The sequence below is a fragment of the Periplaneta americana genome, chromosome 16 (genome assembly GCF_040183065.1).
Source record: "Periplaneta americana isolate PAMFEO1 chromosome 16, P.americana_PAMFEO1_priV1, whole genome shotgun sequence".
In the NCBI taxonomy this organism is placed as follows: Eukaryota; Metazoa; Arthropoda; class Insecta; order Blattodea; family Blattidae; genus Periplaneta; species Periplaneta americana.
In genome coordinates this window covers 123,182,674-123,199,851 of record NC_091132.1, presented here as the reverse complement: position 1 = coordinate 123,199,851, position 17,178 = coordinate 123,182,674, and the positions used below count along the sequence as shown (strand labels likewise).

At 35.1% G+C, this 17,178-nt stretch overlaps 2 protein-coding genes across 2 annotated transcripts in view; both read left to right on the top strand.

The window, feature by feature from the left end:
- Window positions 1-2,682, top strand: part of LOC138691197 (putative aminopeptidase-2) — a 155,663-nt gene extending 152,981 nt beyond the window's left edge. Inside the window, exon 26 of the mRNA XM_069812984.1 lies at window positions 2,202-2,682. Within this exon, the coding sequence (XP_069669085.1) occupies window positions 2,202-2,209 (8 nt within the window). The 3' untranslated portion in view covers window positions 2,210-2,682. The remainder of the gene's footprint in view (window positions 1-2,201) is intronic.
- Window positions 2,683-11,260: 8,578 nt separating this feature from the next.
- Window positions 11,261-17,178, top strand: part of LOC138691196 (aminopeptidase N-like) — a 98,044-nt gene continuing 92,126 nt past the window's right edge. The window contains exon 1 of the mRNA XM_069812982.1: window positions 11,261-11,707. The gene's annotated coding sequence lies outside the window, so the exon portion shown is untranslated. The remainder of the gene's footprint in view (window positions 11,708-17,178) is intronic.

Sequence of the window (17,178 nt, the reverse complement as noted above, 5' to 3'; positions counted from 1 at the left end):
TCTTTCAGAAACTGTCCAGTTTTAATTCCCTCGGACTACTTAGGAGATTGATAGGTTTCAGTGGGGTTGGCTTTAAATTAGAAGCAGGAATTGATTTTAAATATTTCGGCTCATCACTGATCTCTTTGTTAATGTCTTCATAATATTTTTCATGCAGTCTAGCACCAATATTAATATCTTACAATTTTTTCTTTCTCTCCTTGTGCTTCTCAGCTCCCGACTTATGCCTGTACTTATCCATTGTGCAGTTAAACTATAACTGGTAACATTAATGAACAGAATTTACTAGACAAACGACAACGAAAAGACGAAAATTTCGACACGAAACAAATATGTACTGAAAAGGAAACGTGATCCTGTGACTTCGGTTTGGGAGCGTCCACTAGTATATTGCAGTGGGCCAGCAGTGGTAGTTAAAAAGGACAAGCCAATAAATAATTGAACGTGTTCGGTACAAACGATGGGAACATACTGTAGTTCAGGTAAATGCAGGGGCCCTTAATTGTCGTGTCGGTGAACGTTAATGTGGGAAACTGATATTTTATTATATAAAAGTCAAATATTTACATATGAAGTGGTAATTTGTATTAATTCTACTATTGTTGAGTTAATATGTCAAATTTATGTAACTAATATTCTTACAAAATTTTATATTGCTGGTATGTATCTACGAATAATTATTCATGATAATAGAAAGTAATCAGACTCACTTAATCTGACGGATCCTTATTGCTCACGGGCCCATATGCACTCGCCCCCTTTGCCCCCCCACCCCTCTTCTCGGCAGCCCTGTTCATACTAATACGTTAGACTTTTTTTTTCCAATAAAATTCATTGCTTCCAATGTTTAAGAGCGTTTTCTACATATCTTCATCTACTGCTCATTCCCTTAATATTATACTATATTATATTAAAATATAGACCAGAATTCAATCCTTTGAAGAAACAATCATTCATTTCTGTGCTATTTTATTTTTTAATTAGACGAGTATTTATTTTTTCCAAATATATTTCCTATATAGCCGTTTTTCCTGCAGTCTCTATCTTATAATAAGACATATTTCAGAAATTTTATTTTTATTGATGGACTGTTAAGTTATTAAACAAGTAGCAATAACAACCAAATTTCTTGGCTTAAAATCGATAATGTGTTAAATTGAAAAAATCATATTAAAGAAATTACCCCCAAACTAAATTCAGCTTGTTTTGCTATTAGATCTATGCAAAAGACAGTAAATATCAATACCTTAAAAACAATATACTTTGCATACTTCCACTCGGTAACGAGTTTTGGAATAATATTCTGGGGAAATTCCACAGATAGTAACTGTATATTTCTATTGCAAACAAGAGTAATTAGAATAATAGTAGGTGCCAAATCTAGGGAATCGTGTAGGACTATTTTCAAAAAACTACAAATAATGCCCATGGCTTGTCAGTATATCTTTTCATTAGTAATCTTCCTCGTATGTAATCGTGAAAACTTTGTAACTAATTCAACAGTTAATAACATAAATACACGTCAAAAAAATTACTTTCATACTCCATTGGCAAGTCTATCGTGCTATCACAAAGGAGTGAGTTATATGGCAGTAAAAATTTTTAATAGCCTCCCTATCGATATAAAAAATGAAACTCAAAACATAAGATTATTTAGGGCCAAATTAAAGAAGTACCAGTACCTAATTTCTCACGCCTTCTATTCTGTAGGTGAATTCATGACATTCAGTAACACTTCATGAAATTGATAGTAAAACTATGTGTTATAGACTATATTGTAAATCTTGTCTGTATATATTTCATCTAGACTGTGACTATAAATTAAGACAATACTATTATAAAGTTTTTGACTAGTTCCATATTCTAGGTGTAAAGCAATGTATGAATACCATGGAATGTTAATAAATAAAATACAATACAATACAATACAATAACTACGGTACTTCACAAATTTGATTATATATTTTTAGAATACATATTGAATCACTGATTCAATAACTTAACAGCTCATCAGTGATTATATAAGTGTTAAAGAAATACATCTAAGAATTCTGATTTTGTCCCAACACCCAGATTTCAGTTTATAGAATTACCATAGTCTGTAAAATCTCAGTTCAGTTCAATTATTTGAAAGTAAGTTAAATTTGGAAATCTATAATCTATTTCATAACACTTTTAATAAAACGTCCTTATTTTTCCAGATCATTAAGTACCAGTATTTAATGGAAAACATCCAGAAAGAGGAGAACCAAAGACAATCAATAGATGAACATATTTTCAAATCTGAGAGACACCGGCAAGATCATAATTGTAAAAATGTATTTACAGTTTACAATATCTTCAATGAAATAAGCAAATTGATCTCGTCAACGAAAACAAAAGTGATTGATTACCTTCTGAGAAGCAGAGTCTGCAGTAGGAACAAATAAAGGAGAATGACATGATTGCTAAACAGAACACATAGATATTTCAGCTATAATGGAACACAAAGATGGATTTCTGAAAAATAATCGGTACTTCTATGTGAATAAATGATAGTGAATTACAGACAAAAATTATAAAAGAAGAGCAAAATTTGTAATTCTCAGAAATGAAATCTCTCTGACATGTAAATGAATGCGCAGATTGTACCCTATCAAAAGTCAAAATTATAATAAACTAAATAAATATCTACAACAGTCACAGCTCGTGATTTTATATTTGGGGAAAGCTGTAGGCCTAAATGGGCACGTAATATCGCCTGTAAAATATAGTTCGGGGTCCCGAAGATTGTATACCGGTATTAATTTATTTTTGAACATATCCTCTTAAACTGCCCTGTCACAAACATCCATAGAACTGCAAATCTAGTCTTTCAGGTAAAGCTCCCTGTAAAGCAGATTTGAATAATTTCAAGGGAAAAATTGTTCCGGGGTCGGGTATCGATCCCGGGAATTATTCAAATCTGCTTTACAGGGAGCTTTACCTGAAAGACTAGATTTGCATAATATATACGTCACTGTGTACGTTAACAGAAAACCACAATTCCAAGTCACACAGAGATTGTGTGCACTCGATGTGGGTCTCTGGCTCTTCGTCAGCCCATGCGAGTTGTGTGGATATAATGGGAAAAGTTGAGACGGTGTCGGGTGGAGTTTCTGGGTAGCTCAGTTGGTAGAGCGCTCGTACGTTCAACCAGAGATCCGGGATCGATACCCGGCCCCGGAACAATTTTTCCCTTGAAATTATTCATCCATAGAACTAATCTAAAATCTTCAATCCCTATAACATTGGACAATTCTCTCCAATATAAACTAAATACACCTCATCTTTAGAATGTGGCTGCTGAAATATACAACCAGCATCGTGCTTTTTACTCATCATTTGTAAGAAGAGGAAATTCATAGTGAAACATAGTGAAACACGTGTTGTCAGCAAATAGCTGAATACACTACGAAGATAGATAAATAGTATATTAATTTATTCTTTTATTCGTCTATTTATTTTCGTAAGTGGATATTAAGAATAGTAGAGTTACTTTCTCTTACACTATATTGTCCATCACTTGGAGGAGAAAGAATCGTACCAGTTCACGTTACACCAAACTCATGCTAGATGACGTAACTGCTACATCTTATTGTACCTGTACCATAGGCTGGTGCTCTCTGATGGAAGAATATCATAAGCTCACACAGACTATTTTCCAAAATACAAGACATTTATGTTCATTACATTAAAATTGTGTTTTAATATAATATATAAATGGTTAGGCTCAGTGTATTATTAAGCTTGCAAAATTTGAATGAAAAGGTCGTATCTTTTCTTCTCGTTAAATTAGCAGGATACAAACTTAATTGTTTGTATGGTTCTTTGTTGGAATGAGTTTCCTTTAAATTTTGTTAATATTTCTTTATGTGTGTGGGCATATAATGTAAGAAAATCTACCTATGTATATATAAAAATTGTATTTTGATAAGTGAGTGATAACTATATGACCGGAGCTCAATGCTGTCATTCAACATTGTAACGCACTGCAGCAAAGTAAATAAATAAATAAAAATAATACAATTCTTTATACCAAACAATTTTATTATAGAAGTTTTCGTAGCATAATGCATGCTATATGAAAGTACAAACCTTCGAAAATTTTCGAGTTTCTGCCAACACCTGGTATCAGGCAAGTGCACATTAATAGTACATTATGCAACGAGCCCATAATGAAGGTAATTAAGAAGTGAGTCTGGATATTTATGAAACTCGCTTGCGCTCGTTTCATAATTTTCATACGAGCTTCTTAATTACCATTATAGGCGAGTTTCATACTACTTTTTATGCTCGACCATATTTCTAACTTGATATTATTAATTTTATTCTATCTGACCTGGAGCAATGTCCCATATGTTGTGAGATGTGCGCAGACGCGAAAGTATTGATTTTTTTCGAGGAACAGATGTTCACATTGACCTTGCTAGGCCATAAGAACCTACAGAGATAACATTGAAATTAAATTAGACATTGAAAAACGAGATGACAAATTGAATTTATTTGAATATTATTTACAATTAACGATAATTATTATAGTAACAGAACATAACCTTCTACGACAGTATTGGATTTCCAGCCTCCGTGACTTTTCGCTAATTCTCTTTCGATTGCATATCCGAGAATAATCGATACTTGCGGTTTTATAACGGTAGAAAGCTGACCTGTCATTGGCTGAACAGTTGTACCCTGAGTCTTCATTGGCTGAAAGACCTGACCTTTAATGAGTAGGTGTACTTTAATGACATGCATTAAAGGTCTGCTACCAGGTGTATAATTACTACATTTCGGCATGGTCGAGCATAAAAAATATAAAATTACATTCACTGTTTTTATAACATATTTTACCGAAAATTATGTCAAAAATAAAGTTAAATTTATCTGATAATCATTATTATCAACTCACACATTTAATGAATAGGGCTCATTGTCATATGCCATTCTTTTTCTTTAAAAAAATTCGAATTTAAGTTAAACATTCAAAGTTAACAGGACAGGATTAGTTGGACATGATATCAGCATGGCAGAAGCCCCTTGCTGAAGAAAGAAAAGCGCAAACACAATGCAGGAGAGAGACTCTTGATGTCTATGAGTTAAGATATTGCAGTAAGAATCGAAACTATCATAGAGACTGTATTCTGGTATAATCTGTTCTAATTAGAGAAAGTCAACAGATATTACCCTTGGTTTTGCCCATATTTTTAAGATGGTACCAATCTTTTAAAGGAATGTGACCAATAAGACGACCTGTAGTTGTCCTTAACTCTCATTTGTTAAATTTAAGCTGTTTATTATAAACATTTTCGATTGTTTTTGTTCTGCAACATTTTCACAATACAAGAATTTTTGTTTCTCCTCCCAGTAAGGCAAGGTAAATCGCCACATTCATTATTTTCCACACCTTCGTGCTCTTGCACTCACATTAAAGTAACTTTGTTACATTTTGGCAGTTTCAGACTAGCTTGGAAGAGTATTAGGTCTGATTGACTGCCACATAATATGACACAGGGTGATTATTAAACATTTATTACTAGAAAATTACGCTAGATATAGGAATGTGGTGTTCAGCAAATGATAACTAACCTTACAGAGTTTTCAAGCGTACATTTTAACATGTGCTCCGATTGTTGCTCAGAGAATGTCTAATCGATAACCTATTTTGTGCCACGTTTTCGCCAACATCTCGCTTTTCTGACCCACCAAATCCGAACATTGTGTCTTTTGACTTTTCTGGGAGTGTGAGAGATTGCCTCAGCAGAAAAACAAGCTTGCTTAAGGTAGTCATTGACTTGTTTAATTCGTTCTAGAATGTCCGCAGGAAATGCAACACTTTATGGATGGTACTCTGGCAACAAAGCTTGCATGATTTGCACTTTGTACACGTGGAACTGCAGCCGTTTAAGTAAAATTTTAAACCCAGTACTTTGAGGTACCGGTACATCAAGTTCATTTTAGGCACGACAAGTCTATTTTTTCTGAGTGTGTTCAAAAGTGGTGCGCACAGCATCAGTAGTCTCGAATATCACTCCAGGTCTACCATTTCTCTGGTTTCTAACACAGCCAGTATTTTTAAATTTTACATATGATACTACCCTTCGATGATTTTTTTACTTGGTATTTAATGATGCTGTATCAACTACTGGGTTATTTAGCGTCGATGGAATTTGTGATAACGAGTTAGTAATTGGCGAGATAAGGCCAAGGATTCGCCATAGAGATTACCTGCCATTTGCCTTACAGTTGGGGAAAATCTCAGAAAAAACCCAACCAGGTAATCAGCCCAAGTGGAAATCCAACCCACGATCGAGCACAATTCCGGATCTGCAGGCAAATGCGCTACCGCCTGAGCTACAAAATTCCTAGGCATCTGGATTGACTCTGCTTTAACCTGGAACTATCATGTTAAGAAAACTATAGAAAAATTGAACCGCTATATATATGCTTTCAGAATTTTAAGCAAAACAACCTCTAATGAAGTTCTCAGATCTATGTATTTTGGCTATATACATTCCCAGGTTGAGTATGGCATACCATGATGGGGTGCAACAAGCAAAATTACGGAAATTTTTAAGCTACCAGTACAGAAGAAAATTGTAAAAATTATGAAACAAGTACCTATAAGGTCGCAAAGTAAAGCAATTTTTAGAGAATTCAAAATTCTGCCAGTGCCTTGTATATACATTCTAGAAACAGTGTCTTTCATTCATAGAAACAAAGAAAAATTCAAATTGAATTCAGCCTACCACATGTATCAAACAAGAACATCAAGTCATATCCATCTGTCCACTCATAGAATTACCACAAGCCTTAATAGTAATATGCGTTACAAGAGCGGTATGTTGATGTTTTCATGTTCGAGGAAAAGATTGAAAAAGCGAAACGTAGTTGAGCTTTTTTAATTTCCGAGAACATGAAAACAAACATACCGCTCGTGTATCGTACATTATTTTGTGCGAAGATCGTTTATTACATACCTGAAAGAGGAATTTATAATTAGTTGCAATGAAATTTCCATCTTGGTTTCTGTTCAATGACGGCAACTTTTAAAAACTAAAATATCTATCTTCAACATTGTTGCTATAAAATGTTTTCTGTGTTTACTATATTCCAGCAAGCCGTGATATACGTCTGTCTTTCCCCCCCCCCCCAGTCTATAAATGCGAACTTAAAACAAACGGTAAGGTTATGTAATGATTTATTTTTCATTTTAATATTTTAACAATATTATTTATATAACATATTGCAGTAATAACATCGGCATCTGGAATCTTGTTGATTTTTTCACGGCTTCCTTAATGTTACTTGCATTACAAATGCAGTAACTTTTGTGGTGTTGTAGAGTTTACTTAATTTTTACAAATATTTAAAAACAATAATTAACAGTGCAATTTAGGTGAAACTGCAGTGGTAAGTTTCCATTTTATAATTGTTACTATGTTAAACGTCTCTAAAAATATTATGTTAAAAGCCTAAAGCAGTAAAATGAATATGGCGCTTAAGCGGTAAGAAGAGGGAAATTGTTATGTGTGTTACGTTGGGAATACTGAATGTGGTATTTCACACTTACCGCGTATTGGTTTTGTGCGGAAAGCAAGCAAATACGCACGATCTCGCACAAAAGTATTTTACATAGAGGCATAAACATGTATAATAAAATTCCAAGCTCCATAATAAGTAGTAAACAAAAGAAGTTTAAAAGCATAGTCAATGGTTGCTGCTGCATCATATGCCATATACTGTAGAGGAATTTATGTCTTTAGACCTTGCATAAAGTACTAATATGTAATTGTGAAGGCATATAAGTCGTTATTGCTATTAAGAACATTTCTATTATTATTATTATTATTATTATTATTATTATTATTATTATTATTATTATTATTATACTATCTTCGATGCAATTCTTCTTAAATCGTGTCGGCAGATGTCCTGCAATAACAATGTTACAAATTCATAAATATGCCTATAGTATAATCAGAAACTAGATTAAGACCTAGAAATAAGATTGACGAAGTCATGATCTGTAAATATCTTTATGGTGAATAAACTACCACTACCACTACCACTACTATTACTACTACGCCAGTAGCTCCTTTGAGGGTCTTCACATATGGTGGAGGTCGTGATATCAGAAAAGGTACTGCGCTTTTTCCTGCATTGACGCCATTTTGACAATGAACTATACTACACTACAGTGCTACATATAAGGACAGAAAACTCTATGAATCGGATAACATAGGCTAATGCCGCAACTTTAATTCTTCTATCTAAAATGGTTCTTAAGTTACAACTTTTCATAATCACAGAAATACTTTGTGTTCACTCTGTGCAAAGATATTAAATATAGCACCAATGACGAAATGGCAAAGCTTCAGGGTCGGCAGAGTAAGCTGATCTTTCCCAAACAAGGCTTCAAAGGTAGTTTTGGATGTAGGTCTACCAAGGTCTTTCGGCAAGACGAGACGAAATTTCGTCCTTAAGTGCCTACAGCAGTCATGTCAACTGATGCCCAGAGGCGCAAGTGCCCGCTTTAGAGCTCAGGAGACCCTGAGCGCTTTACAGCGGAAAGGAAAGAGACAGACAAAAGAGGTGGTATATACCGCTTGGTCGAGCTATATACAGGGATGGCCAGCACTGATTCAATAGATAAAGGGAAGAGAACTTATTAAAACTGTATCCATGTTGAATAATTTCGAGGGAAAAATTGTTCCGGAGCCGGGTATCGAACCCGGGACCTTTGGTTTAACGTACCAACGCTCTACCACTGAGCTACTCGGGAACTCTAACCGACACCGATCCAATTTTTCCCTCTATATCCACAGACCTCAAAGTGGGCTGACAACCGTCAAGCAACCAACTTCGAGTGCACACTAACTCCGTGTGACTTAAATTGTGGGTTTCTGTTAACGAACAGTAACGTGTATTATGCAAATCAAGATTTCAGGTACAACTCCCTGTAAAGTTGATTTGAATAATTTCGAGGGAAAAATTGTTCCGGAGCCGGGTATCGAACCCGGAACCTTTGGTTTAACGAAATTATTCAAATCAACTTTACAGGGAGTTGTATCTGAAATCTTGATTTGCATAATACAGGTTACTGTTCGTTAACAGAAAACCACAATTTAAGTCACACGGAATTAGTGTGCACTCGAAGTTGGTTGCTTGACGGTTGTCAGCCCACTTAGAGGTCTGTGGATATAGAGGGAAAAATTGGATCGGTGTCGGTTAGAGTTCCCGAGTAGCTCAGTGGTAGAGCGTTGGTACGTTAAACCAAAGGTCCCGGGTTCGATACCCGGCTCCGGAACAATTTTTCCCTCGAAATTATTCAAATCAACTTTACAGGGAGTTGTACCTGAAATCTTGATTTGTATCCATGTTAATTTTTAGATTTGTCTGAGAACTATAAGTGCATTATAAGAATGTAAGTTTTACTTTTAATGCTCATTTTTCACAAGTTTGCTTTTTTATTCAAAAGGAATAATTTCTTAACTTTTTTACAGAAAAGTGAAATTTTAAGCTATGTTTACTTAGTAGCCTTACAGAATGTTTTCGTAAATCTAATGTATCGTAAATACATAATAGTGACTACAGGGTATTGAACATTTTGAAAATATTCGCATGAAAAATGTTTGTAAGGAAATGAATTAACAAAGCAACTACTGTTACATCATAAACAAAAGATACTGTATGTGCCCATGTGTTGTAAAAATGTCAGCTCTATAGCTTCCTGGGGCGTATATTGCGGATGTTCAAGGTGTGCGCTGGAGACCCTGTAAATTCGGTAATGAAACAATCATTTTAATCTATCACAATTTAAATGCGTTTTAATCTCATTGGAAGTTGACGTATATAGTTCGAGACTAATTTTAATTTATTACCTTTTAAATATTTTAAATGCCGGCTGGTTGAATGTGCACACAATCCCCAGAACGGCTTTCGTTTTATAACATACGCTCTGCCTGACGAAGTGAAAAGAGGTATGGTCTGGTTGTCCAGCCCGTACAAGAGAACATCCTCGGTTGAGAATTACTGCTATAATTATCTGCGCGCGCACGGTGGAGTGGTGGGAATACTCGCGTCTCTCAAGCTCGCATGTCGTCCTGTATACAGGTAGCTCAACTTGTCAATTGTAGCCTTATAAAATATTATGTTTGACGTGTGTATTTACTGCTTGTGTGAGTGAATTTACTGTGTTTAGGTTTTATTAGGGTTCATAGTTGTGTGCCAGCGCAAGTGAACAATTTAAATTACTTATTTAATGATAATAGCACTTGCAAATGTATACTGTAAAATATCTTTTGCAAAAATCATTCTCTTCTCGTACACTAGAAGAGAAATAATTACATATAGTGAATAAGGGTAGACCTTCTCCGCCACTTCCGAATTTAGTACAACAATAAAAACAAAAAGGGGACAATACACTAGCCTTTTTCTATTTCACAATATGAATGTATAATGGTTAGAAGATTGTGAAATTTCAAACAGGTTATTTTGCTGGCCGTGCTTATTGTTTTCTAACAAAAATGAGGTTTGGAGTAAGTATGGATTTACTGACTTAAATCACTTGTGTAGCGCACAGCAAAAACATTCAAAATCTCAAACTCACGTACAATGTTTCCTGAAATCAAAACTTTTCGGCAAACAGTGAATTGATATGCAAAGCTGACTTTCAGGTAGAAGCTTCCTGTGAAGCAGGCTTGAATAATTTCAAGGGAAAAACTGTTCCGGGGCCAGGTATCGGTCCCGGGACCCTTCGCTTAGCGGGCGAATGCTCTACCGACTGAGCTACCCCAGGAACCATACACGACACCGTCACAATTATTCCCTTTATATCCACACAACTTAAATGGGGATGAGTTGTGTGGATATAAAGGGAAGTGTGTTGGGATTACTACTTACCTGACAGGAAAGCACAATAGATCTGATTGGTCGCAGTGTTAGTCTGTAGTGGCACCCAATCAGTAAACTACTACCTTAATTCTATAGGAATTATGTGTATTTAATTATCTTGTTCTTGTCCTGTGTGATATCATGCCATGGCCTTGCATTACGCTGACTGTAAACAATTAATTACTTCCCTGTGAGACGACATTGTTCATCCTTGTTTGCAATTCAACCGCGTTTGTTCGTTGCGATTGCACAGTTCATTCAAAAAGATTTATTGTGCTAATAAGGAAGTAGCAAATGTGACAATAAAACCGGTCTAATCAATCCTCTAATTATTCAGTGCCATAATTACGCCACGCTAAGGATGAGCGCCTCTTCAGTGCTTTTTTCTTCTTCATCCTCTCAACTGCAAAAAATGTTGCGTGCACGGCCTTGAGCGAGCTTGAGAATCACAGTTATATAGCAGGTGCGTTATTGAGGCACAACTGTTCTGTTTCGCTGGAGATCACATGCGATGAAGCCAGTTCGATTGTCATTATAATGTGACGTCTATTGGCAATATTTGAAATTGCGGGCTTTGGAAAAGATGTGCGCATAATTATATCTTAGGTTTATGAACCATGCGAGTGTAAACGATGGAGTGTATTTTATTTTTATTATTCACCAGGAGGTAAAAAAACATAGGTGCAGGAAGTATGCAACGTTTCCCAGAGTTACGATGACTCCAGTCCTTCTTCGGCAGTTCAACAGAGTGGACCTACAGGCCGAGGAACGACTTCGTCCCCGACATCAGCTAAAGGTAAGGCAACGTAATGTATAGTCAGGAATTTTTACTACAGCCTTAAAATAAATAATCAATTACAATATTTTAAAACATTTCGCAGAACATTCCCAGGTAGGGGAGTGGTGAGTACAGTGAGACACAAAATATTAAGACATATGTATGCAAGTGATAATTCAAATATTTTTAAAATCAAGTGCAATAGAAATAGACATTAAGACATGGAGTATAATAATATATAAACAAAAATGTTAATAGATAAAGGACATAATATGCAATAGGCTACGTGTTTGTCAAAAAAATGCAAATGTCTCACTGTTCCCATGATTTACATTTAATTCAAAAGAAAACAAAAACTTCCTGTCTCTTTATCTTAACATGTTCTGCAGGCTTATTTAGAATCATTTTGATGTCTGACTTCGAAACCATTGAAACATCTGGAACATTTGGAAAAGTGAATTTTCCATGGCATTCCAAACTTTTGCGAAAAAATGAAATGAATTTTTGGTGACAGCAAAGCTTATAATTATAAGAATTTAATAATGTAATTCTTTATTATTTTTTAACATTTTCTTAAATTTTGTGAATAATTTTTTATTTATGAAACCATTAAAATGTAATGTATCCATTATTTGAAGCTACAGTTCCGAAATTAGTTACTAGTATGTTCATTTTTAATGTTAGTTACTGGTAAATGTAATATAATTACAGTTTATTTTTGCAAATCATTGGTACATGGGAACAGTGAGACGTCTCAGTGTACCCTTCAATGGCATGTCTCACTGTTCCCTTTACTCATAGTTCATTTAAAAATGACGCCATCACTTCAAACTTAAGACAAGAAAGATGAAACCTTGCCAAACATAATCTCAAATATCATAGTATTAGGTAACAAAACATTCATATTTATATCTCATTTGTATATCCAATATAACCTTCATTTAACACAAGCCAAAATTTTACTTCTAGATGAAAAATTACGAATTATTTTTTCATCACTCACCTTTATAACTAGAATCAAATCGAGTATAAAAATATTGTTACTTTACTCATGCAACATACAACTCCACTGTTACCAACATCTCAACATCAAAATTTATCATCTAAAAAAAATGTCTCACTGTTCTCCCTGTCTTACTGTACCCACTTCTCCCCTACACTATCGAATTAAGTGCTCAAAAATGTTTGCCCTTAGTGCTTCACAGTTTTCAAAATAAATTTTGTGTATGAACCTCAGAGATTAGAGATAGTGTTAGTTCCAATCGTTAAATATTGAATTTAAATACTTTGACTCATTATTATCCTTGAAATAACGTTTATGCATCCAAGTAACGGATTTTAGGTTATAAAAAATTAAGTTAGGTTCTTTGAACCTATGTCCTAGGATTTTTTTAATTTTAAATCTTCCATTTAGGAATTTATGCGGAAAGATGAAGTAGGCTACTTACTTACTTACTGGCTTTTAAGAAACCCGGAGGTTCATTGCCGCTTTCACATAAGCCCGCCATTGGTCCCTATCCTGAGCAAGATTAATCCATTCTCTATCATCATATCCCACCTCCCTCAAATTCATTTTAATATTATCTTCCCATCTACGTCTCGGCCTCCCTAAAGATCTTTTTCCAGCCGGCCTCCCAATTAACACTCTATATGCATTTCTGGATTCGCCCATACGTGCTACATGCCCTGTCCATCTCAAACGTCTGGATTTAATGTTCCTAATTATGTCAGGTCATCCCTCTTAGCTCCAAATATTTTCCTAAGCACCTTATTCTCAAACACCCTTAACCTATGTTCCTCTCTCAAAGTGAGAGTTCAAGTTTCACAACCATATAGAACAACCGGTAATATAACTGTTTTATAAATTCTAACTTTCAAATTTTTTGACAGCAGATTGGATGATAAAAGCTTTTCAACCGAATAATAACAGGCATTTCCCATATTTATTCTGTGTTTAATTTCCTCCCGAGTATCATTTATATTTGTTACTGTTGCTCAAAGATATTTGAACTTCTCAACCTCTTCAAAAGATAAATTTCCAATTTTTTTTTTTTTTTTCCATTTCGTACAATATTCTCGTCACGAGACATTATCATATACTTGTCTTTTCGGGATTTACTTCCAAACCTATCTCTTTACTTGCTTCCAGTAAAATTCCCTTATTTTCCCTAATAATTAAATACTAGTAATATATTGCAATATTATTACACTTTCATTAAAATATCTGTTCTTATAACATTATGAGTTTAGAAAGTACCGGTAGCCTTATGATTCACATGGTGATGATGAAATGTTTTATGCAACTATTTACTTAACTTACAAATGGCTTTTAGAGAACCCGGAGGTTCATTGCTGTCCTCACATAAGTCCTCCATCGGGATAGGTCCCTTTCCTGAGCGAGATTAATCCAGTCCTTAGCATCATATCCCACCTCCCTCAAATTCATTTTAATATTATCCTTCCATCTAAGTTTCGACTTTCCTAGAGGTATTCTTCTCCTCATAGGCTCTTTAAATAATTCAATTTCTGGCCCATATACAGAGAGTTTAAAAAAAGGAGCTATTATTCTTAGGGTTGGTAGTAGGGCTACGTACTACAACCAATTACAACGTATTTGATTACAAGGAAAAAAAAGTCCAATAAACATAAGTCTTAAAATTAATAGTTTTTACGAAAAACGTGCTTTAAAATTCGTGTGCTGGTGACAGGTTAATACAGGGCCGGGCATGAGAGCGGCTCCGTTTAGCCGACCAGAGCTGCTCTCGCTCCGCAAGGCAAGCCGGAGCAGAACGCTCACACAGTGGCGGACTCACATTACAGCTACCTTCCCTTCATTAATATAACAAGAGCCACGGTTGTTCTAGTCATTCAGTCTGTCAGTACATAATAGTTTATAGGGATATTACATCAATCCATTGTACAGTACAGACTTTATAACACCCTTATTAATTTAATGAAATAAACTTCGCTCTATGCACACACACAAATCATTAGGCTTATTTACATAACACATACTCACAGTGCTTTAACAATTACATAATGGTAGACTATCAATAATATAAACATAAAGGATGACAATCATACATAATGGTAGAGTATTAATAATATAAACATATGTAACAAAAAATCTGAAAGTTAGAATTTATAAAACAGTTATATTACCGGTTGTTTTGTATGGCTGTGAAACTTGGACTCTCACTTTGAGAAAGGAACAGAGATTGAGGGTTTCTGAGAATAAGGTTCTTAGGAAAATATTTGGGGCTAAGAGGAATGAAGTTACAGGAGAATGGAGAAAGTTACACAACACAGAACTGCAAGCATTGTATTCTTCACCTGACATAATTAGGAACATTAAATCCAGACGTTTGAGATGGGCAGGGCATATAGCACGTATGGGCGAATCCAGAAATGCATATGGAGTGTTAGTTGGGAGGCCAGAGGTGAAAGGACCTTTGGGGAGGCCGAGACGTAGATGGGAGGATAATATTAAAATGGATTTGAGGTATGTGGGATGTGATGGTAGAGACTGGATTAATCTTGCTCAGGATAAGAACCAATGGCGGGCTTATGTGAGGGCGGCAATGAATCTCCGGGTTCCTTAAAAGCCAGTAAGTAAGTAACAAAGGATTACAACAATATAATATAATATAATATAATATAATATAATATTATATAATATATGTAACTTTACATAATATGATATGATATATGATATGATATGATATGATATGATATGATATGATATGATATGATATGATATATGATATGATATGATATGATATGATATGACATGATATGATATGATATGATATGATATGATATGATATGATATGATATGATATGATATATGATAGGATATATGTATGATACATGATATTATGATATATCATAAATTGTAATATACTATACTATAACTTAATACTTGTATAATTTAAAATTATGTATTACTAAATGTATAATAACTTATAATGCAATATAAATATCAAATAGATACTCTTCCTAATCAGTTGGAGTGTTTTATGACAAATTAAACACTTTCCTAATCCACTGCTCTCAAGCAAAAAGAACTCCTCCTCCCATGATACATTAAAAGCATTGGGAGTAGCGGACCGCTTTAGTGTATGAGCGGAAGCTCTGTCTTCAAAGTTCGCCATTATACTGCAGAGTCACCACTGCATCGACACTGAAAGACGTACAGTATGCATAGGTCACAGCGCTCGGAAGAACCGCTCTTTAAAGCACACAGAGCTCATTTCTCAGAATCATGTAATGTGCCCTGCCCTGGGTTAATAGGACCACACATTCTATCTCAAAGATTAACTTGGTTCTTAGTATCGGCGTTCCTTAACAAACCAATTGCACATCTTAATGGAGGAAGTTCCATGTCGTAGAAGCCTACAAATGTGGTTTACGCATGACGGAACACCAGTCCATTTCCATAACAGAGTCAACATAAACACGGGTATCTAATCATAGATGGATTGGACAGGGAGGTCCTGTACCATGACCTGCTAGGCCCCAGATCTTAATTCCTTCGACTTTTGGTAAGGGGAAACTTAAAAGCCTTAGTGTAAGCAACACCCATTGAAGACGTTTAAACGCTACAGCAGTGATCGTCAACTCGACTGAAAAAGGGCATGGGCGCTCAGTACTGCTTCCGTGCGAGGCAAGCGTGCATTACCTCGTGCTCGGCGTTATACAACCCTACCTCCCGTTCAGTAGCGGCTCTTGGCAGAAGCTAGCTGCAATGTGGAATAGAAGTAGTAGGCCATGTCTCAACAGTCGTCAGGAATTTCATTCACAGTTTCAAGACTTGAACGTATGATGTCAGATTTCAAGATTTTCATAGTCTAGCGTTGGGAAAAATCGTTCTTTTTCTGGAACTTTTCCAAGAGTTTCGTTTCCAAGAAAGTACTAGTTTCAAAGAACAGTTCAGAAATAACAGAAAGCGTCTGACATAACGTAATAATCACCAAAATTTTATATTGTTTCGGAACTAGTTCCGTTTTAAAAAAATCTTAGACCATAATGCAATTCGAACCACGACAGCTGTTATAGTCAAGTGTAACAGTAATTTATACAAACCATAAAATATCGCAAAATTTGATCATTCCTCCTGTTAAATAAGGTATAATTACTACTACGTGATATTAGTCTCTATTAAAGCTTCTTAATTTTTTGTAATAAACATTGAGATTAGTTGGACTACATTGGCACTGTTGTTACCGTAGTCATTCATTCATAGTGTTCAGTCCAAGGGCAGGTATTTCACTGCAAATCCAGCATTCTCCAGTTTTCTATTTTCTGTCCTCCTTTTAGTCTCCGCATATGATCCATATAATATCTTTATGTCGTCTATCATCTGATATTTTCTTCTGCCACAAGCTCTTCTCCCGTTCACCATTCCTTCCAGTGTATCCTTCAGAAGGCAGATATATTACAATATACAAATTTTATAACACAATATAGTGCGGTATATAAATTTGTGT